Source organism: Alligator mississippiensis, chromosome 5, assembly GCF_030867095.1.
Source record: "Alligator mississippiensis isolate rAllMis1 chromosome 5, rAllMis1, whole genome shotgun sequence".
NCBI classification, from domain to species: Eukaryota; Metazoa; Chordata; order Crocodylia; family Alligatoridae; genus Alligator; species Alligator mississippiensis.
Genome location: NC_081828.1, coordinates 201,462,474 through 201,486,315, shown reverse-complemented (window position 1 = coordinate 201,486,315; position 23,842 = coordinate 201,462,474). Strand labels below are relative to the sequence as shown.

Here is a 23,842-nt window from a genome sequence, read left to right as displayed (position 1 = left end):
TAGTGAGCTTAAGCATTGCCTATATCTCAATAACAGCAAACGATTCTTCAAAAGGTATACTCTAGGATGACAGCATTTTCTACTCCACCAAGAGAGCTTCCTTCTTCAAGGAAGCCATCTTAAGGTGAACTCCAAAGTTTGGCATGATTAATTTAGTTAATGGCATTCTAGTTTTAAACTCAATGGGTACTTCATTTAATGCCTACAAATACAGAATCATAGAAAATTAGGGTAGGAAGGGACCCCTGGAGGTCATCTAGTCCAAGTCCTCACTCAAAGCAGGACCAGCCCCAACTAGATCATTCCACCCAGGGCTTTGTCGAACCAGGCCTTAAAAATCTCCAAGGATGGAGACTCTACCACCTCTCAACATAATCCATTCCAGTGCTTCACTGCCCTCCTACTGAGAAAACTTTTCCCAATATCTAACCTAACCGTCCCTTGGTGCAACTAGAGACACTGCTCTTTGTTCTGTCATCTGCCACCACTGAGAACACTTTAGCTCCATCTTCTTTGTAACCCCGCTTCAGGTAGTTAAAGGCTGCTATCAAATCCCCCCTCAGTCTTTCCTGCAAACTAAATAAGCCCAGTTCCCTCAGCCTCTCCTCAGAAGTCAGTGCCTCAGCCTCCTAGCTATTTTTGTTGCCCTCTGCTGGACTCTCTCCAATCTGTCCACAGCTAGGGGTGTGCAAAGCGGGCCCTATTCAATTTGGATTTGGGCCAAACCAGGGACAGCAATTTGATTCGTTAATTCGGATCACTGTCCCCGATTTGATTCGGGTGAATCTGAAGATTTGATGCTGATTTGGAGAATCAGTGATTCAGACATAGACACAGATTTAGAAGTTTTTTTCTACATACCTTGAGGTAGCAGGTGTGGCTTGTGATTGCTGCAATGCTGGGGCGCATGGAGCATCCCACAGGAGTGTGGGGGGACCCTCCATGTGCTTGGCGGCGAACCTGTCCCATGCTTCTGTGGGACACTCTGTGCACCCCAGCATCACAGCACTCACGAGACACCTGCTACCTAGAGGTATGTAGAAAAAATATTTAAAGCTGTCTCTATGTCTGAATCCCCGAATCTTTCCGAATTTCTCCAGATCGATTCTGAGGGTTCCCATTCAATACAGAGCAGTTAAACGGTCCTCTGATTGAATTCAGATTTGGAGATTCGGCCACCGAATCAGGCTGAATCTCTGCCAAATCAAATCAGGGACCGAAGCTTCGCACAGCCCTATCCACAGCCTTTTTTGGTGGGGGGCCGAAAGCTGGACATAGTACTCCAGATGTGGCCTCACCAGTGCAGAAGAGAGGGGAATAATTACTTCTCTTAATCTCCTGGCAATGCTCCTACTAAGGCAGCCCTGTTAGCCTTCTTGTCAACAAGGGCACACAGCTGACTCATATCTATCTTATTGTCCACTATAACCCCCAGGTCCTTTTCTTTAGAGCTGCTGCTTAGCCAGTTGGTCCCAAGCCTGTAGCGGTGCATGGGATTGTTCTGTCCTAAGTGCAGGACTTTGCACTTGTCCTTGTTGAACCTCATGTGATTTCTTTTGTCCCAATCCTCCAATTTGTCTAGGTCCCTCTGAATCCTACCCCCACCTGCTAGCATATCTACTACTCCCCCCAGATTGGTGTCACCTGGGAACTTGCTGTGGGTGCACTCTATCACACTTCATCCAACCCAGACTTCCTCAGCTTGCCTGCAAGAATGCTGTGGGAGACCATATCAAAAGCCTTGCTAAAGTCAAGGTACACCACATCCACTGGTCTCTCTGCATCCATAGAGCTCATCATCTCATCATACAAGGCAATCAGGTTGGTCAGGCATGACTTGCCCTTGGTGAATCCATGCTGACTGTTCCTGATCACTTTCCTTTCCTTGAAGTGCTTAGAAATGGATTTTTTGAGGACCTGCTCTAAGATTTTTCTGGGGACTGAGGTGAGGTTGACTGGTCTGTAGTTCCCTGGAACCTCCTTCTTCCCTTTCTTAAAGATGGGAACTATATTTGTCCTTTTCCAATTGTTCAGGACCGCCCCTCGATCACCACAAGTTTTCCAAGATAACAGCCATGGCTCTACAACCAACATCATCCAACTCCCTCAGCACCCTTGGAAGCATTGCATCTTGCCCCATGGACTCGGACATGTCCAGTTTTTCTAAATAGTCTATAAGCTGTTCTTTCATCGCTGAGGGCTGCTCACCTTCTCCTGAAACTGTGCTGCCTGGTGCAGTAGTCTGGGAACTGACCTTGCCTGTGAAGATCGAGGTAAAAAAGGGATTGAGCACTTCAGCCTTTTCCTCATCATCTGTCACTAGGTTACTTACGCATTCAGTAAAGGACCCGCACTTTCCCTGATGTTCCCCTTGTTGCCAACATACTTATAGAAACCTTTTTTGTTACCTTCACATCCCTTGCTAGCTGCAACTCCAATTGCACTTTGGCTTTCCTGATTCCCATCCCTGCATGCCCGAGCAATATTCTTCTACTCCTCCCTGGTCATCTGTCCAAGCTTTCACTTCTTGTCAGCTTCCTTTTTGTGTTGATATAAAGTAAGGCTTTACGTCTTGATGTAAAGCAAGGCTACTTTTACACTACAGATGGGTTGCTTGCAAACATTAAAAACAAATAAGCAGTGCTTTACTTCAAACTCAGCACGTTACCATGCTGAGCCCCCGCGCATGCCCAGAAGAGGCAGCACCTTTGTTGGACCCAGCTAGCCTGATGTCTCTAAAGATGGGGTGCTTTAGTGGGGCTTCTTTGGCCTTACCTAATAGCTGATTGAATCAGCTTTAGCTGAAGTATCAAAAAGGCCCACTGAAGGGCCTGATCTATACAGATGCTGCAAAACTGGATCCAAGTAATGCGCTGCTGCTTCTGGTAAAGTGTGGTTTTTTTGTTTGCTTGTTTTTTAATTTCTGAAAGCAGGCTTTTGTAATTCAGGATTCAAGAAGGATAATAAAACAATTTCAGAAACAAATGACATTTGAAAGTTTGTCTCTCTCATTTTCAGTTATCAAACTTGGGTAAGTGATAAGACAAAAAAACAAGTAAGAATCTCTTTATAAGTAAGGACCATTTTTGTTGCATTATCTGAGAGAAAAGAACTTGTTTCTTTATTTCACATGTTTGCTTTAATCTTTAAGGGCACTTTTACACATGCTTCGGGGTGGGGTGGCAGCCCTTTAATTAGAGCAGCTCTTGGAGAGTCTCATGCATCACATTTTGTGTATCAGCACATTGAACAAGCTTTAGTTCAAGCACCCCCACTGCTATTTTGAAGCACCAGGACACTGATACACGAGACAAGGGAAGCTGCTGGAGCACGGTAATTATCACGCTCCAGCAGACTCAGTTAATTGAATCTGCCCTGATGCACTGTAAGTACAGCGCATTGGAGTAGCCTCCATGCTTGTGTACAGGCACCCTAAGAGTTGAGTTTTCAGTTTTTGCAATTAGCTACTCTTCCATTTTGATTCCAAGTATCTGGACCAAATCACATGCTATTATTTCTTTCATTAGCCACTCTACCCATGTTACAACAACATGTTAAAAGCCCTGAGTAAATGTCACATGAAAGAACTCAAGATACTAACTAACGAAATCAAAACTGTGATAACATGACATCTTGTTTTTCGCCTCTTCCTCCTCCATTTTGTTAGGAACCATAAACTATAAATTTATGAATTATAAATGCAGGAATTCAAAATATTATAAACTCAGGAATACAAAAACCAAGCCAAAGTTCTTTCTCCTGTTTCCAGCTAACAAACAGAAATCGTTTTTGCTAGTTTACTTGGCTGTCACTAGGTAGAGTAAGCAAGCTTTGAAAAGAAAAAAACTTAGCATTTCAAATCAAGAAACAAACGATCAAGAATACATTTAAATATAAGGTCAGTCTTTACTGCACTTCTTGAGATAAAATAACTTCTTTTTATGTTTCTCAGATAAATCATAACCATGGATTACTTTAATCTTTAAGAGTGGAAATTTAAATAAAATATATTGTCTCTCTCTCTCAAAATTCTCATTCACACTGAAGTAAAGAGAAAAATTCAAGCCTTTGAAGACACAGTGTGTGCATGCACATCTATCTTTCTCTCTCTCTCTCTCTCTCTCCTCCACTCCCAGACTCTTGAGATGCATGGAAACAAATTTTCCATCCCGTGAAAAGTTAAACATTTTCAGAATTGAAAAACCATAAGAAGCTTCAATGCTGGGTCAGACCAATGCTCCATCTAGCCCAGTATGTGGTCTGTGACAATGGCTGTAGTACATGGATGGGCAATTATTTTGGGCGGAGGGCCGCTTACTGAGTTTTGGCAAGCCATCGAGCGCCGCATGACAGGCAGCCAGGGGCAGATTAATATTAATTTTCTAAATTTTTTAGGGGCCCTGTGGGCCAAATAGAATGGCCTGGTGGGCCGCAAGTAGCCTATGGGCTGCATTTTGCCCACCCCTGCTGTAGTAGATGCTTAAGACCGGTGGTCCTCAACCTGTTTAGAATTAGGGGGCCCCTCCAAAACTTTTTTGAATTTGGCAGCACCCCCAGTTGAGAGCCACCATTGTACTGCCTCAGCTTACCTCAATGATTCTTAAACAGGGTTCTCCTGCCTGTGTTAGGATTATCTGATAAACATAAAGCAGGCAGAAGCAGAGGCATAACTAATGAGTTTCATGCCTTGGGGAAAACTCCCCTGTGCTAGTGGGGAGGGGGAGAGGAAGAAGGCAGGTAGTCTTACATGTCCTGGACATCCCTGCTAATGACTCCTCCAGCTATGTGATGAAAAGGGTTGCCCCAGCCCACTCTGACCCCTCCCAATAGGCAGTGTAAATGACTGCAGCTGGAGCATGCGCTTCTGCCACAGCTTATCCCCATCTGACCCCACATGTTCCTCCCAGCTGGGCAGGTGGGACTGTTCCATGCCTGTCTGCGTAGTTCCCCAGTGGTTTGCTAGGCAGGCTATCAGGAATTGCCTGCTTGCTGAACCTGAGAACCAAGGAAGCCTGGGAGCCCACCAGCCAAAGGAACTGGCTGCCTGGATGTATAATTCTCCATCAAATGAACACTTAGTGAGTGGAGCAGTCTGACAAGACAACCAGCTAGGTGAATGGAGCTGTTCAGCTTCACTTCAGAGAGCAGCATAACAAGCTAGCCACTCAGTGTGGTAGCTTGGGCTGGTTTGGAGCTGAAAATTGAAAAAAAAAAATGGACAGAAAACTGATCTCAAGAAATGTCTCAAACACCTCTACCAGCTTGCAGCTGTACAATACTGCAATTCTTTTTACCATGAACTTTCCAGTGTTATACAATTACCACAGGGTGCTAAACTTCAAAATATGAACTATAAAACACTTAACCTACATTAGCCAATTTATTAGCAGTTCCAACATTTTTTTTATTTGTAAAGAAAGCAGAACTCCTGACATACTGTTTTATATATGCTTGCTTACTTCAGTCCTGGAACATCCAGCAGATTAGTCAGTCCTGTCCAGTTAATTTCCAGAAGCTATAAACAGGAGAGAGAAATGTAATTAAAAACTGCTCTGAGTTCCCAGTGTTGAAGAAACAAAGCTGAAAACATGAATATTGATAACTGGACACTGGTGGAAAACTCATGGCCAGCTTCCAGAAAGTTTCTGTTTTAAAATTGGCCACCCATAGATCAAACAATCTAGCCACCTTAAAACTAAAAAGCTCAAACATTAAAATCTCAATATGAAATGTATGCATGCACTATCAAGTGGCTTTCACATATATTAAACCAGAAATATGCTATAAATCACTGGCCTTCTTTGCTCATAGACACAGATGGTAACCCTACACTCATGTCTTGACAAAATGAGTGATGAAACACAACTAGAACAAGCTTCCTCAAAAGAACTCCTAATACTCAACTTTGCCTCAATTACTGACTTTCATTTTTATTTACCTTTAGCTCATTAAGGTCTAACCATTTATGCCAAGTTTTGGGGTGTTTTTTTTTTACTTAAGAGCAACAAACCCCACACAAAGACAAAAATCTACCCTGAGTATAACCATCAAAAAATGAGGCTAAGAAGTGAGCACCACATAGCTTCAAAATGTCCTACTCTCTTATAGGCAGACAAGGTTCCTTGGGTGAATTTGATATCTTTTATTAGACCAACCCAAATTTTTGGGTTGGTCTAATAAAAGATATCAAATTCACCCAAGGAACCTTGTCTGCCTATGTCCTTAGACCAACACGGCTACAACCCAAACCCCTGCTACTCTCTTATACACTCTTCATTTGAATGGGCATGTGACGAACCAGAGGCATAAAAGCAGTCACTGTTTGTAAATGCACTGTGTCAATTTGCAAGATAAGCACCATGCTCTGAATCCTGTTTGACTTATTACTATCCATTGCAAATCTTTTCTTAATCCAGGCAGTTTGCTTGAGGGTTTATACCTTTTATTATAAGTACTGTATGCTATACACATGTAGATGATGTTTTCTATAAATATCTAATGCTACTTTGAATCCTAAAAGATCTTCACTTCAGTGAAATAATAAAACAGCTTAATATTAGAAGTGCCTTGTCCCTGAATATATGACCTTTTTTATCAGTTACAAATAAGCTGCCTTTGCATTTAATACCCATTTGGCTCTTGTGTTGCAAAAGTAAATAGAAGTGTTCCTAACAGATACCTTTGTAAACTGATAGTTAAATAGATGCAATGCATGATTATTTAAAGTTCACACAAAAGGTAAATAATCTACAGATTCACTTTTCAGTATAGCAAAATTCAACAGTGCCAAAAGCTTCTTCTGTACTTCCCTCACAAGAAAATGCTTCATACTGGCTTTGAGTAAGAATAAGAGGTTTTAAAAAATGACCTATGAAGAAAGGTTGAAGGCATTAGTTCAGTTTCTTTAGAAAAGAGAAAAGTAAAGGAGAAAATGGGGACATACCAGTCATACAGTATTTAAAAGGCTGTTTTAATGAGGAAGTGGATCAATTGTTCACCCGCTTCAAGAAAGACAAGAATAAAGACAAGGCGGGCTTCGGCTTTTTGGACCACGATCCATACTTCAGAACAAGAGACATGCTCGGGTGGGATGGGCTTCACCTCTCCCCCAAAGGGAAGCACGTGCTCTCTTTCAGGTTGGCTGATCTCCTCTGGTGGGCTTTAATCTAGGCTGATCGGGGGAAGGGGAGGACAAGTACGGAGGGAGCCACGGAACACCGAACCAAAAGACACCCACAAGATCAGCCCAGGAATGTAGCAAAGATCCTATTAGACAGCAGTTTAAGGGGGGACCAGGGACAGGCACCAGGGGTATTAGGTGTATATACACAAATGCCAGAAGCATGGGAAACAAGCAGGAGGACCTAGAGCTCTTGCTAGCAAGCAACAACTTTGGCCTAGTGGGACTAACTGAAACCTGGTGGGACTCTTCTCAAGACTGGGTGGTGGGAATAGAGGGCTATAGGTTGTATAGGAGAGATAGAGTAGGGAAAATAGGTGGAGGAGGTGCTCTTTATGTCAAAGAACAGTACACATCTTCCCTAATCAAATTAGGGTCAGAGGGTGGTCAAGCAGAGACTCTGCGGGTTAGGATCCAAGAGGCTCGGGGTGAAAGGGATCTGGTGGTGGGGGTCTACTACAGGCCGCCACACCAGGATGACGAGCTAGACTGGGAATTTTCTAAGCAGCTCAAAGAGGCTGTGAGGTCTAGAGATATGGTAGTCATAGGGGACCTTAACTACGCAGACATATGCTGGGAGGAGCAGTCATCTAGATCTAACTGCTCTTGCAAGTTCTTAACCTGTATTCAGGACCTCCACCTAACACAGGAGGTAAGGTGTCCCACCAGGGGCAACACCTTGCTCGACTTGGTGTTGGCCACAGGGGATGACTTGGGTGGGGGACCTGCGGATTCAAGGCAATTTAGGGGACAGCGATTACCAAATGATAAAATTCACTATCCAGTGAAGGGCAGGCATTATATCCAGCAGGGCATTAAAAAAGCTGACTTTAATAGACTCATGGGATTGGTTAGCAGGGTGCTAGGAACTAAGAACTTAGATGCATTGAGGGTCCAGGATGGTGGACATTCCTCAAGGAAACCATTCTTTGGGCTCAGAGTGAGTCAATCCCATGGCAGAGGAAAGGGGGGAAGGAGGCCAGGAAACCCCTTTGGCTAACCAGGGGCATCCAAGATACCTTAAGGGCAAAAAAAGAGGCGTACAGGAAGTGAAAGCAGGGGATAGCTAGTAAAGAGGAGTATACTTCTTTGGTCCGTACCTGCAGAGAGTCGGTCAGGAAGGCCAAGGGAACTCTAGAACTCGGGCTAGCATCAGGAATTAAGGACAATAAAAAGTCCTTCTTTAGATTCATAGATTCATAGATGTTAGGGTCGGAAGGGACCTCAATAGATCATCGAGTCCGACCCCCTGCATTAGCAGGAAAGAGTGCTGGGTCTAGATGACCCCAGCTAGATACTCACCTAACCTCCTCTTGAAGACCCCCAGGGTAGGGGAGAGCACCACCTCCCTTGGGAACCCATTCCATACCTTGGCCACTCGAACTGTGAAGAAGTTCTTCCCAATGTCCAATCTAAATCTGCTCTCTGCTAGCTTGTGGCCATTGTTTCTTGTAACCCCTGGGGGCGCCTTGGTGAATAAATACTCACCAATTCCCTTCTGTGCCCCTGTGATGAACTTATAGGCAGTCACAAGGTCGCCTCTCAACCTTCTCTTGCGGAGGCTGAAAAGGTCCAGTTTCTCTAGTCTCTCCTCGTAGGGCTTGGTCTGCAGGCCCTTGACCATACGAGTTGCCCTTCTCTGGACCCTCTCTGGGTTATCCGCATCCTTCTTGAAGTGTGGCGCCCAGAATTGCACGCAGTACTCCAACTGCGGTCTGACCAGTGCCCGATAGAGGGGAAGTATCACCTCCTTGGACCTATTCGTCATGCATCTGCTGATGCACGATAAAGTGCCATTGGCTTTTTTGATGGCTTCGTCACACTGCCGACTCATGTTCATCTTGGAGTCCACTAGGACTCCAAGATCCCTTTCCACCTCTGTGCCACCCAGCAGGTCATTCCCTAGGCTGTAGGTGTGCTGGACATTTTTCCTCCCTAGGTGCAGCACTTTGCATTTCTCCTTGTTGAACTGCATCCTGTTGTTTTCTGCCCACTTGTCCAACCTGTCCAGGTCTGCCTGCAGCTGTTCCCTGCCCTCCGACGTGTCCACTTCTCCCCATAGCTTTGTGTCATCTGCAAACTTGGACAGAGTACATTTGACTCCCTCGTCCAAGTCACTGATGAAGACATTAAAGAGTATCGGTCCAAGGACCGAGCCCTGCGGGACCCCACTGCCCACACCCTTCCAGGTCGAGACCGACCCATCCACCACGACTCTCTGGGTGCGGCCCTCTAGCCAATTCGCCACCCACTGGACTGTGTAGTCATCCATGTCACAGCCTCTTAACTTGTTCACCAGTAAAGGTATGTTGGGAGCAAAAAGAGGGTGCGGGGTAGCATAGGACCCATACAGGACAGGCAGTGGGGCTTAGTGACAGATATTAGGGACAAGGCAGAGCTCTTCAATGAGTTTTTTGCCTCTATCTTCTTAAATGGGAATCTAGATGAACCCTCAACATATATCACGGACACCAACAAAGGGAACATCAGCCGACACGGTAAAAAGACACTTGGAGGTACTGGACACATTCAAATCACCGGGACCAGAGACACTCCACCTATGGGTAATAAAGGAATTAGCAGGGGTCATAGCTGATCCACTGGCCAGGATATATGAGGTCCGGTCAGGTTCCGGAGGTTGAAAGAGGGCTAACATCGTCCCAACGTTTAAGAAGGGGAGGAATGAGGACCTGGGGAACTATAGACCAGTCAGCCTTACCTCTATCCCTGGGAAAATCCTAGAAAAAATTATCAAGGAGCACTTCTGTGGGAGCCCACTGGCTAATGTGATGCGGAGAGGTAACCAACGTGGGTTTTTAGCAGGCAGGTCCTGCCCGACTAATCTAGTTTCCTTTTATGACAAGGCTACCAATTGTTTAGATGCAGGAGTCGAGGTGGATGTTATCTATCTGGACTTCAAGAAGGCCTTTGACAAGGTATCCCATACCATCCTTATAAATAAACTGAGGGGATTTGCCTTGGATGATTACACAGTAGACTGGGTAGTAAATTGGCTCAAGGGTTGTACTCAGAGGGTGGTCGAACATCCGACTCAGTGGATGGGTCGGCGTCAACCTGGAAAGGTGTGGGCAGTGGAGTTCCTCAGGGCTCAGTTCTGGGGCCAGTGCTGTTCAACATCATCCAGATCACTGATGAAGAGAGAGTGGGAAGCACCCTGTCCAAATTCACAGATGACACAAAATTATGGGGTGCAGCTAACACCCTGGAGAGGAGGAACCACATCCAGGCCGACCTAGACAGGCTGGGGAAGTGGGCAGACAGCAACAGGATGCAATTCAATAAGGACAAGTGCAAGGTGCTGCATCTAGAGAGGAAGAACTGCCATCATACCTACAGGCTGGGGGGCAACCTTCTCAGCTCCACTGAGGCAGAAAAAGATCTTGGAGTCACTGTTGACTCCAGGATGAACATGAGTCACCAATGTGATGAAGCAGTTGGCAGAGCCAATCACACCTTGTTGTGCATCTGTAGGTGCTTCACAAACAGGTCCAGGGAAGTAATTCTCCCCCTCTATGCAGCACTGGTCAGACCGCAGCTGGAGTACTGTGTCCTGTTCTGGATGCTGCAGTTCAAGCGGGATGCGGACAACCTGGAGAAGGTCCAAAGAAGAGCCACTCGCCTCATTAGAGGCCTGCAGGGAAGGCCCTATGAGGAAAGGCTAAGGGACCTTAACCTCTTCAGCCTCTTCAAGAGAAGGCTGAGAGGGGACCTTGTGGAGGCGTACAAATTCATAAAGGGGAGTGCAACATGAAGTAGGCGATGATCTGTTCACCAGGGCACCCCCTGGAACGACAAGGAACAATGGCCATAAGCTACTAGAGAGAAGGTTTAGGCTGGACATTAGGAAAAAGTTCTTCATGGTAAGGGTTGCCAGAATCTGGAATGGGCTCCCAAGGGAGATGATGCTCACCCCATCCTTGGGGGTCTTCCAGAAGAGACCGGACAGGCACCTGGCTGGGATCACATGACCCCAGGATTGGTGACTCTTTTCTTGCCTGCCAGGGGCAGGGGGTCGGACTAGATGACCCACGGAGGTCTCTTCCAACTCTATGAATCTAATCTATAAACCAGGTTAATTTTCAATAAAGAAGAGTTAAATAAGATGTCAGAAAAAACTAAAAGCAGGTAAACAGCAGAATAAGAAAACTGTGGAGCTTGGGGAACCTCCTTCACTGGAGGTTTTTAAGAACTGCTGGGTCTGGGTAAACTCTATGCTGCCTTCATACAGGAAGTCGGACGAGAAATTTTCTTGATGGTGTACACTTGTAAGTAAACAAATTCACAGAATTGAATTTCCTTGTCTACTGCAAGTGCCCTTCACTTTCTTAAATATAGTCTATTAATTTAATATAAACTAACTAACTGCTAAAAAAAATCCACTTAGTAATATGCTTGCACAAGGAAAATAATACAAACATTTCTATTTCCTTCTTAGCTTTTAACTAATTACAATCAGTTTCTTGATCTTTTATTAACACAGGGTAAATGTTTGTAAGTATTTAGGCTGCATATATTCATTTTTATAAAGTTGACACTCCTGCCATTCTTTTCAAAGAACCAAATTATCAGTAATTTAATAGGCTATTTCCTCTGTGAATATAGTCTCCACTGCTCACAGTGGGTGTGGTAGGTTAACACTATATGGCTGCTCTCTCAAGGCAGACAACGAAACATATACAATACCTTGCATTTACATACAACATTGTTTCTGAAAAGCGTGATGTGCTCTTATGAAGATGGGTAAGCATTAGGGCTATGCAAAATGGCAACAATTTCAGATTTTCCATTTCAAAGGGACAGTTTTCCGTTTCACTGTTTCGAAGTGCTGTTCTGTTTTGTTTTGCTGAAACCTTTAGCTGTTTTGATGCATTTCGGTGTTCCACCCATAAGCTATACTGGGGAATCATGAAAATGCCTATAACTTTGTAATTTTTTCCCTGATTCGGATGAAAACAGCAGGAATAGTAGCTAGGGGTGTGTGAAATGGGCCATATTCAATTCAGATTTGGATTCGGCCTGAATCAGGGACAGTGATTCAATTCGTTGATTAAGATTACTGTCCTGATTCAATTCAATTCGGCTGAATCCGAAGATTCGATGCTGATTCAGAGAATCAGCGATTCGGCCATAGACAGCTTTAAATGTTTTTTCTACATACCTCGAGGTACCAGATGTGGCTTGTATACTCTGCGATGGTGGGATGGCGGTGTACTCTGCGATGGTGGAGCATCCCACAGGAGTGGGGGGCACGTGCTCAGCAGCAGACCCTCCACACGTCCCCTTGGTGATCGGCCACAGGGGGACTCTGGGTGTCCCCCAGACCCAAGAGACACCAGTCACTGAGTTGGGAGGAGGGGTGGGAGGTGGGGATGGGGTCCAACGAGCACTCCCCAGTGGACTTGGAAGTGTTTCTGGTCCACTTCCAGGTCCACTGCCAAGTGCATTGGGGACACCCCCCACGCTCCCGTGGAATGCTCCATCCACCCCACCATGTCAGCGTTCACAAGCCGCCTGGTACCTTGAGGTATGTAGAAAAAACATTTAAAGCTGTCTCTATGTCCGAATCATCGAATCTCTCTGAATTGATTCGGAGGGTTCTGATTCAATTCAAAGAGATTAAAGTTTCTCCCGATTTGATTTGGAGATTCGGCCGCTGAATCAAGCCAAATCTCCACCAAATCGAACCAGCGACAGAAGCTTTCCACAGCCGTAATAGGAGCCCCTTCTGATGCCATGAAGCCTGTCAAGTTTCAAGGAGATAGGTGCAGGGGTTTCTGGAAAACTGCACCTCAAACTGTTCAGAGCAAAACTCGTGACATGTGAGCATGAAGGCACAGGGGGATGAAAACAGCAGGCATAGTAGCCATAAAGCCTACCAGCTTTCAAGGAGATAGGTGCAGGGGCTTCTGGAAAACTCTAGGGACCCTAGTTCATGACAAAGTGCAGATGGCTGTGATACCCCTAGGGCCCTGTGATGGTGCCAGCTCTGACTTGTGGGTGCCTTCTCTTCTTGCCTGCTACCACATCTTGTTGGAAAAGATAAAAGATAGGGAGGCTGCCCTCATGTTTCAGCTTCGTCACGGTCCTAATGAACCCCACTAAACCCTGTCAGTTCTTGGATCCCTTGCTGGGACCCGCCCAAAGTAGGTGCTTCAAGGTGCACAGCAACAGGAGGAGCAGACTCAGCTGGGCCACTTGCCTCTACAACCTCTATCTCAACCTCCTTTGAACTGTCTTCTGGGGAAGGAGACCTGGCTCTAGGGGAAACTTGAGGGGTGTGGAGCACAAACTCAGATAATTCCCTCTCCTTCCCCAGAATTTCCCTTGCTATGGCACTCAGATCCAGCTCCAGCTCTTCCTCTGGCACTGGAAGACTCAGGCTGGGAATTGAAACTGGGGTGAAGGAGACTGTAATGCTGGTGCTGCTTGTTGCTGTCATGGTGGTAGTGCTCAGGGTTGTTGTTATTATGGCAGGTGTTATTGGAGGGGATGCAGACACTACTTCCATGTCCTTGGTGCCACTAGCAGCAGAAGCAGCATGGCTGCTAGTTGTTGGAAAGAGGCTGTGTCTAAGTTTTGTGGGGAGCGCAGAACTTAGAGCTCTCCCTATGCCCCCTCTTCTGCCTTGGCCAGAAAAGCAAAGGTAGAAAGAGGCCACCTGCCTTTCCAGCACGCTTCATGTTTGGTATGCTGTAAAATCTGTGTGTGTTTCTGTAATGTAATGTAATGTAATGTATTTATTTATGTAATATATAAATATATATTTTTTAATATATGTTGTGCTTTCCTGAACAGTCAATGCAGCCTGTCAGGAAAAACACAGATTTTCTTTTGTGTGGAGAAAGAATTACAGAGAATAACAAAAACAAAAAGAGGATTTTGGGGGAGGAATAAATTGAAAGGAACGGATTAGGAAAAGGTATTAGGGTATTTCGGAAAGGACTGGATCCCACTTGGTAGGAACAGACTAGCAAGTAGGAAGTGAGAGCCTTCCAGACGCTCCATATGCTGCTGGAGGACACAGCTCAGTAAACTGCCAAAGCTCATTTCAAACAATGCTTTTATGCTCCTTCTCTGTCTCTCCCCCAGAGTACAGGGATTGGAAGGGACCTCAGGGAAGGATCAGCTACACAGTCAATATAAGAGCAGTCGTTCCTCCCCTTCCCCCCCTCCTTCTCCTTAGTTTGTATTTCCCTGCAAGCCCAGCTTCGAAACTCAAAAGTCTTCGAAATTTTCAAAACGTTTTGAGTGCCCTTGTTTCCTTTTAAATCTGTTTCAAAGCCTTGCATTTCGTTTTGGTGTTTCGAGCCGAAATGCACTGAAACACCTGCGAAATGAAATATCCATCGAAATTTTGCACAGCCCTAGTAAGCATTATAACATACTAATTGAAGTAGCTTGCCTAGTTTCATGGTGAATTAAACAAGAAAGTTGGGAAACCAAATGTCAGCATCCAGAAACCTTTCTTCAACTTCTAGATTATTAACTAAATTGCTCAAGAGCAAGACATTCCATGTAGGTAGATGCAGTAGGAAAATGTGTAACAAGTACAATCCACAGCTCAAAGCTTAGAGGTTTTAAAAAATGTCTCTGTGAGGCCCATGTGGGGCATGGAAGCAGTGAGATCTTAAAGGAGAAAGCAACTCTGGGATCAGAGCCCAATCACAGCCCAATTTTTACTCACCAGTAGTTTTTGTGCACCTTTACTGGAACAGAGCTTCCAGGAAAACTGGGGGCTTTTGAGACGAAGGCTATATCTACAGTAGCTTTAATATAGTTACTATCAATAAAAACAGCAGCCATGGCAGATTTGAGTATGGGGCTAACAACTCAAACGTATTCCCAGGATCCCAGGCAGACTTGCACAGCCCACACAGATTCAATGCCTCTGTGCCTTAGGACCTGTTATCTGTACTGACTACATTAGAGCTACCAGGGATATGCCTACTCACATTACAATTACATTCATTTGACAACATAAGCATTGCCGAATTTTGAACTCTTTATTCACTATAGACAAGGAATAAGGAGGATCAGAACTGAAATAATAATTAAGCATTAATGTAAAATTGACAGTCTATTTTAAGACAAACTGCTGTAAAGATGCTTGTAAGCCTCAATACCTTTCCCACCTACAAGAACAAAGTAGGTGACAGAGCAGAGAAACAGCATAATCTGTACATATATTATGCTATGATACACACAAACACACACACACAGATATCTATATATCATAGATTCATAGATGTTAGGGTCGGAAGGGACCTCAATAGATCATCGAGTCCGACCCCCTGCATAAGCAGGAAAGAGTGCTGGGTCTAGATGACCCCAGCTAGATACTCATCTAACCTCCTCTTGAAGACCCCCAGGGTAGGGGAGAGCACCACCTCCCTTGGGAGCCCGTTCCAGACCTTGGCCACTCGAACTGTGAAGAAGTTCCTCCTAATGTCCAATCTAAATCTGCTCTCTGTTAGCTTGTGGCCATTGTTTCTTGTAACCCCCGGGGGCGCCTTGGTGAATAAATACTCACCAATTCCCTTCTGTGCCCCCGTGATGAACTTATAGGCAGCCACAAGGTCGCCTCTCAACCTTCTCTTGCGGAGGCTGAAAAGGTCCAGTTTCTCTAGTCTCTCCTCGTAGGGCTTGGTCTGCAGGCCCTTAACCATATGAGTGGCCCTTCTCTGGACCCTCTCCAGGTTATCCGCATCCCTCTTGAATTGCGGCGCCCAGAATTGCACGCAGTACTCCAACTGCAGTCTGACCAGTGCCCGATAGAGGGGAAGTATCACCACCTTGGACCTATTCGTCATGCATCTGCTGATGCACGATAAAGTGCCATTGGCTTTTCTGATGGCTTCGTCACACTGCCGACTCATGTTCATCTTGGAGTGCACTAGGACTCCAAGATCCCTTTCCACTTCCGTGCCACCCAGCAGGTCATTCCCTAGGCTGTAGGTGTGCTGGACATTTTTCCTCCCTAGGTGCAGCACTTTGCATTTCTCCTTGTTGAACTGCATTCTGTTGTTTTCTGCCCACTTGTCCAACCTGTCCAGGTCTGCTTGCAGCTCTTCCCTGCCCTCCGGCGTGTCCACTTCTCCCCATAATGACTTTGTGTCATCTGCAAACTTGGACAGAGTACATTTGACTCCCTTGTCCAAGTCGCTGATGACATTAAAGAGTATCGGTCCAAGGACCGAGCCCTGAGGGACCTCACATATCATATGTGAAAACAGAACAAGTGGATGACAGATGCATTTCAGTCAGAGTCAGCGTGGGGATATAGTCAACAAAAGTATCTTATGTCTGGAGCAAGAGAGGAGGGAAAGCCAATGGAAGCTCTCCAAAAAGACACTATGGATATGTCTCATTGAGCATGCATGTGCAGAGGCACAAGTTTCCCATGGGAAAAATAGCAGCAGCATATATTTGTGCCTCTACTATTTGTGCCCAGGCATGCCCCTGCACGTATGCTCTGGTGTGCAGCAAAGTGACCTGGGTAGGGTAGGGGAGGCTGGGGTCCTGGAGGCCTCCTAAGGGCAGCAGCCTTACCTGGGGAACTGGGGGCCTCTTAGGACAGCAGCGGTACCAAGCCAGCTGCTCAAAACCTGGCCAGCAGCCAGAACATAGCTGTGGCTGGCCATGCTCCCTTTCTGGTACTGCATGCTGCTGCCACATGCGCCCCACCACTTTTTTCAACAGCAAGTTGTTTTTTTTTACGCTGGGTTCCTCCGGTGTCAACCCCCCCCTCCCCCCCCCCCCCAAATGCTGCAAATTAGCAGCATGGTGAATGGGTGCACGTGTGCCACATGCAGTTGGTGGTGCCTCAGACTGCTTTGAGATGCTTCAAACTGAACATGCGCACTCATCAGGATGTGTCTTATGGATGCATCCAGACAAGCACAGACACTTGTTTCCCTGGGCATGAGTAGCAGTACGGAATGCCCATGCCATGTGCACCACAGCAGCCTTACCTGGGCCTCCCCAGGCTGCAGCCATGGCAGGAAGCCTGGCCAGCAGGTGGCACATGGCTTCAGCTGGCCAGGCTCTGGTTTTGGGCAGCATGTGCTCCTGCCATGTGCTCTATTTTTAAACCAAATTATTTTTAAAAGCCATTTAAATCACGATCACTGATTTAAAATGGCTCCAAGACAATAAACTTATGTTTAAAAATACAACACTGGAATTTAATAAAAATGAGGAAACTTGAAGTGTGAATGGGAAAAGTCCTGATTGTTAGGAACCAATAACTTCTAAAGCTTCCCAAATATACTTTGTATGGGCCATTGCTAGTTAGTTCTCATAATTTAAGTTCTACTAAATTCAATTTTCCATCTGCCACAGAAAGGTCTTATTTCCCAGACTCTGGCTGTGTACACACATTCATATCATCCCACGTTTGTTTTCCCAAGAGAAAAACGGACCTGTATATTTCAAACAGAGAAGCAAAGAGCCTTGCCAGGGGTTCCTAGAGCATGCAGTCCAGAGAACTTTACAGGCTTTTTTTTTTTTAAATACGAATGTAGGCAGGGATCATCAGGGAAGGGATCATCAGCCTTCCCTTCCCCAGTGCTGTGTTCCAGCCCAGCTGCAACTGGACAGAGGGAATGCTTGTATGCTTCCTGGCTCCCAAGTGCTGCGGTGTGATTCAGACAGGGAACAAGCCAGCAGCAGAATATGCCTCCTAGGGGCGCCTATACACAAGCCAGGAGGCTGCTCTGATGTATTATAATCACAGTGCATTGGAGCAGACTCGATTAATGGAGTCTGTTGGAGCATAGTAATTACTGCGTACCAGCATCTCGTCAGCATCCCTGTGCTTCAAAATGATGGCAGGGGCGCTTTAGCTAAAACTTGTTCTATGAGCTTTAGATAAAGTGCCCCCGTTGCCATTTTAAAGTGCAGGGACCCTGATATATGAGATGCTCCGGGCACTTTAATTAAACACTCCCAGAGCACATGTCAAAATGCTCTAAGTGCTTCATTAAGTGGCATATGGTACAAGTTATTGCCATTCCAAAACCAGGCAAAGACCTCACACTGGTGGCCAGCTACCAACCAGCTGCACTACTGTCTGTGTGCTACAAGGTCCTTGAGCGCCTCATTTTACAATGGCTATCCCTGGAAGTAGAGACCATCCTTATGTCAATCAAGCCAGATTTCACAAGAGCCTTCCTTTGCAATGCCCCTTATGGAGCAACCTCCCTGACCATGATCAGTTTGTAGAAGCCCTTTGGATCAAGGAATGGGAATCATGGGAACTTTCCTTGTGACAAATCTGCTGGCTTTGAACTATTGCAGCAAGAGTGGTCTCTGCTAAAGAGGTTCAGAACAGGCCAAGGCCCCTGCACAGACAACCTTCCCTGCTGGGGCCTCAGTGCTAACCCATCATGCATTTGTGGAGAGATGCAAACAATTTTGCACATCACTGAGGAGTGTCCCCTCTATAAACTAAGAGGTGGATTGATAACTTTGAACTCAGTCAACAAGGAGACTATTGCTTAGCTTTGTGGATTTGCATTCACTAAATAAATAAATAGGCTTTTCCAACTGGAAGTAGTCAGGGGGAGTGTTCTGCTCCCTGTTTGGCTGGGACTGACACCCGCTTTCCTCCTGCTGTGCGAGATGGAGGAAGAAGCAGAAAAGCCCAGTGGTTGCCACTACAGAAGTTGTTTCCCAAAAGATATTCTCCAGGGAGCCACTTCACTAGGTTGTACCTGAGATTTTTTTCCTACCAGAGTGGCTACTTTTACCATGGGAGAAAAATTATGAACATCTGGACACTCATGGTTTCTCTCAAGACAGCAGGGACTCTCCCTGGAGAAAATGAACATCTGTCTAAGCCCTCTGAAAAAATAGGTAGCATCATTCAAATTACTGTTTAGTGAAGGTTTTTTCCCCCTACTTCGATATTGCTTGTGCAGGACCAGAGAAAAGGTCTGTGGTCTCCAAAATCAACCATGAAGGGAAATGTTCTGTTGCTGTTTCTTTAGTTTCCCAGTTAACAGCATTTAAGATATTACATGTAATAAGTTACAATACATTCACAAATCCCAGGTAGACAAGAATCTACATGCTTTTGGATACAATTTTTTTGTCTTCAAACTGTACAGTAGTTTCTTTATCCCCCTAATTTTGACCAACTTGTAATTTGATACCAAACATAGCCAGATAGTTTTAGTTTACTGACTCAGAGAAAGAAAGAGAGAATATATCTTTGCAAGAGTAATGAGAAGAAAACAAGTCTTGTATATGCTTGCCTGTCGCCAGAATTCAATGGAGGAGAAGTTGGTGGTTTAGAATAAAAAGAAAAAGATTACAAGGAGAAATCCTACAATGAGGTGAACTCCAGAAGTGACATTTGAGCACGAGGCTGGTTTGTTTCTCCTCCTTAAACCTCTGAGTGCTTCACAGAATTTTGTGTAACCAGCACCCTTTTTTTCCTGAGTGTGCAAGTGATTTAAAAGCTACAGACTAGGCTTTGCTAAATCAATGGATTACATTGCCATAAAGAATGACAATGCCAAAGAACCCTGGGACCAAGACTGTGCTACTGACTGTAATGGTCCTGATGAAGGCAGCAATGTTTTTGGTGACGTAGGCACATGCCCTGCTCGAGATTATATTAAATTATGAGGGGGGCAAAGGCATTTTTGCTCTTCGTACTATAAATATACTACACAACATTCCAATATTCAGACATAGATCTGTACTTTTAAATCAATCCTGCATCAATACCCAAAGATGATATTGGCTGCAATACTTTTTACTGGAATCTACTGTTACTGGTCCCACTTTTCCTAGTAGAAGAGAAAAATAATGTGCTCTCCCTTTCCACAGGCACTGAAGATTTTGAGCTCTTTTTCAATTCTCTGCAACTTCAGGTAGCATTGAATCTCACTGGAGAATTTAGATTGTTTCAGGTGACAACGGAGATGCATCCTTCCAAGGAATTTTGAAGTCAAATGCATTTCACCTTGTTTCAGTTGTGGCTCCCTTACCTTCTATACTTGTTTCTTGATGGACTTGAATGCAATCAACTTAAACAGACTACAGCTTTCCCTTAAAAATGAAATCTGAGAAGGAAATGAGTTGCAGCTGAGGTAGCTCTGACTTTTATGCAGTCAGAAAAGCAATGAAAGTTTCTACTAGGTGTTCATGAGTACCACTGGTGAAAATATCCTAAACTCCTGTGAGGACTGCATATGTACTATGAATGACATCCATGTGCACAGAGTCTTGAAACAGCCAATTCTATGCACATTTGAAATGTTTTGGAATACGTGAGGGTGTTTTAGGACATAAGGGCAACTTCAAAATAAAATCATTTAGGGCCAAATGATCATTCACTGGATGACATCACTTCTCTACATGATCAAAAACTATAGGTGCCGATGCCATCATCAATGTTCTCTACTATTGTGTAATTTCCAACTTTGTTGTAGACATACAATTTGGGCAGCCATTTTGCTGTTATTTTCTGAAACATCCTTAGATTACTACATGGAAAGCAACTAAGTCCTAAGTCTCTTTCCCCCCACAACCCTTTTTCCAAGCCTATGTAGTGAAAAGTCCTGTGGATACAAGTATGCATTAATCTGCTCTTGAAAAACCCAAGTAAACAAAATGGGAATATACAATAAACAGTAAATGTAGGAAGTGCAAAACTTAGCAGGTTGTATATGCTGTTGCTAGAAACAGTAATCTGTCCAGTGATTATCCAAATAAATATGAATATTACACATGAACATTTAATACATCTGTTGAGCACTTCTTTTACTGACAATCAGAAAGGGCTTTACAAAGACTAGGTTATGGCAGTCTCATTTTTCAATAGAAAGAAAAAGTGGCAGAGTTGAGAATAAGACTCCTGTTTCCTTTCTCCCAGTTCTTGCTCTTCTAGGGACAATGCCTTCCCTTGGTCGTGACATGTTGCCAGATAATGAGTCTGTAAGGAGGTATTTATGATACGGAGATGCCAAGGGATCAAAAGCCTAATTGCATAATGAAGACTTTTAGCAAGGGAATGCAGAACTAACAACCGGATTGAAAAGGCTCCATCCACCTTGGAGAGCAGAATTGACTAGATTGCTTAGGGCATACTTATATATGGAATGCTAGTATTGATGATAAAGTAAAATATTCAAGAAGTATTTGGTCTTACCTTCAGCTCTTACATTAGACTAAACAAAGAGGCTGTTGTGGATTCTTGTAGCCAAGTTTAAATTTCAAGCTAACCACTAAAGTTTTTATTTTCTGAGTACCACAAAAGCTTATAAAGACCCATACCCTCTTTCTGGAGTTATTTTCAATTAGAATAGAATTAGTTATAATTTTACACCTATAATTACATGAAAACAAAAATATGATACTGTATGGTGCAATGCATGTATTTAGAAAACTCATCACAGATAATGGTAAGTATCAATATTATTTTCTGAATGTTCATGGGACACATGATAGGTATATGATCTTGTAAAATTTATATTAACTCAAAAGAAAGTGTAATGAGGCTATCAAAAATTTATTTGCTTTTAGAACAGTGATGCAGTAGAATAGCTTGTCTAGAGAAGCTGTGGAATCTCCATCGTTGAAGGTGTTCAAGAAGAAGTTGCATAAGCATTGGCCAGGTGTAGCTATGCCCATGGTATTTACTATGGGTATTGCCCATACTTCTGGGCTTTGCTGCTCATTGCCACATGGGGCCAGAAGGAATTTTTTTCTCTTCTTGCTACTTCAGGTGTCAGGGCACCTTCCTCAAAACCATTGGGTGTTGGCTGCAGACAAGACTAAGGATATGGACTGGGGTATGCTCCTTCTAAGACTTAATCCTGGAAATTCCTGGCTAGAGGATTTGCCCCTCTGCTCAGTGTCAGACTGATTGCATCTTTGGAGTCAGTAAGGAATTTTACCCCATAGTCAGATTGCTACAAGCTCTGTAGCAGAAGGATGTTGGCCACCATGGTCCCTTTGCTTTACCTGTGGCAGGCTAGGGCATTATATCTTGTGGTTCTGTCAGGGCAGACTGCATAGTTTTCCTAAGAGGCTAGACAATGGATTTGCATAGGATAGTTTGGATAGGGGTGATCCTGCCTCAGGCAGGCAGTTGGACTAGCTGACCTCTAGAGGTCCCTTCCAGCCCTACTTTTCAATGATTCTATGAAATGAGTAAAAAGTTTCTTGCAAGCCCAGATGAAGAACACAATTTATAATGAATGGTTATAGTTTGGGAAAAAAAAAAATCAAGGCAAGAGAGGTTAAGCGACTGTGCTGTTACTCATCAAGTCTTTGACAATACAAATAGTTAGAGCACATCTCCCAAATTTTTAAAGGCTAACACTTGCTATCACAGAGGACAGTTGGGGGTGAGGGGCAGCAGTGGGGACAATAAGTAGGGGAGCAGGTGGTAGGGGACAGACAGTGGCAGAGTGGTGGGGGGACAGCTGGGGGGAGCACTGGGGGACAGTAAGTAGGGGGTGGGGACAGATTATGTTCTGGGGAATAGGAAGGAAGCAGGGGGTGGCTACTCCTCCCCCTCATGCCTGGTCTATGACAAAGATAGGAACAGCTACCCCCAGGCCTTCTCCAGACTGGGGTGACCCTGATCTGAAGAAGGCACATTTTCCTGCCACTCAACTCCTCCTGGTCCTTGGGAGGAATCAAGCAGGGGGGGAGTGCATAAGCATTCATGCTCCCTGAAGAACCTCTCCCAGAGGCAACCTCTACCAGATTGGAGATGGGTTATTTTTCTCTCAGAACGGCCATTTTTGTTCCTGGAGAAACTGTGCAAACACTCATGCTTCTATGGTTCCTACCAGGAGAACTGCGATTCTCCCAGTAGAAATGTAACACCTGTATGTGGCCAAAGTCACTACCACACAGTATCACTGGAACCAAGCATTTAGCCGGACAGATAGATAAGCTATTCACAAAGGTAACAAATATAACCATTGCTTCAGTATAAAATGTTTTGGAAGAGCTCTAAAGCTTCTTATGCCAGGCGTAAGTGAACTTTTCTTTGGGAGATACTCTTCTGACATCCAGCTATTAAAGAGTTCCTTTCACACATCCATCTGGAGAAGCCAGTACCAATACCCTGTCTCTGAACCTAGATCTGCAGATACATTAGATGCAACATAACAATTCCTATGATTATGACCTAAAAATTATCAGCATTTCAGAAATGCTCAGCATTTTTAAAGAGTGGGTGCTTGTACAGATGCCTATATATGGACAAGGGAATCTGACATAATGTGCCAAATTTTAAAAAAATTTGGCTTTGATTTATAAGCTAGATAAATTAAGTTGACTCACTAGATCTTAGGCTCTTTTCCTAAACTTTTGTTCTGTGATTATGAATGCTATCAAATTAATGGAGCTCATCCCTCAGAAAACATCAGATCTGAAAGCAGTGGTTCTCTACCTTTTGAGACTCTAGGCACCCCTTCATAGCTATTGGGAATTGAATGGCAATCCATTTAATAAACTAATGTAGTAATTATGGTACTTGCCTCCTTGCACTGGGGTCACGACAAGAAGGGTAGGAGCAGTAACTTGCCTCTTTGTACAGGAACCAAGCAGAGAGGGAGGAGAAAGCACTTACCTCCTCACATGAAGGCTGAGTAGTAAGGAATATGTGCTTAC

The 23,842-nt window shown here is 44.5% G+C and overlaps 1 protein-coding gene across 2 annotated transcripts in view; it reads right to left on the bottom strand.

Annotated features, from left to right (window-relative positions):
- Positions 1 to 23,842, bottom strand: part of ESYT2 (extended synaptotagmin 2) — a 147,157-nt gene that overhangs the window by 47,717 nt on the left and 75,598 nt on the right. For both annotated transcript variants that reach the window (XM_059729179.1, XM_059729180.1), the window contains exon 7: positions 5,460 to 5,515. In XM_059729179.1, the coding sequence (XP_059585162.1) occupies positions 5,460 to 5,515 (56 nt within the window). The remainder of the gene's footprint in view (positions 1 to 5,459; positions 5,516 to 23,842) is intronic.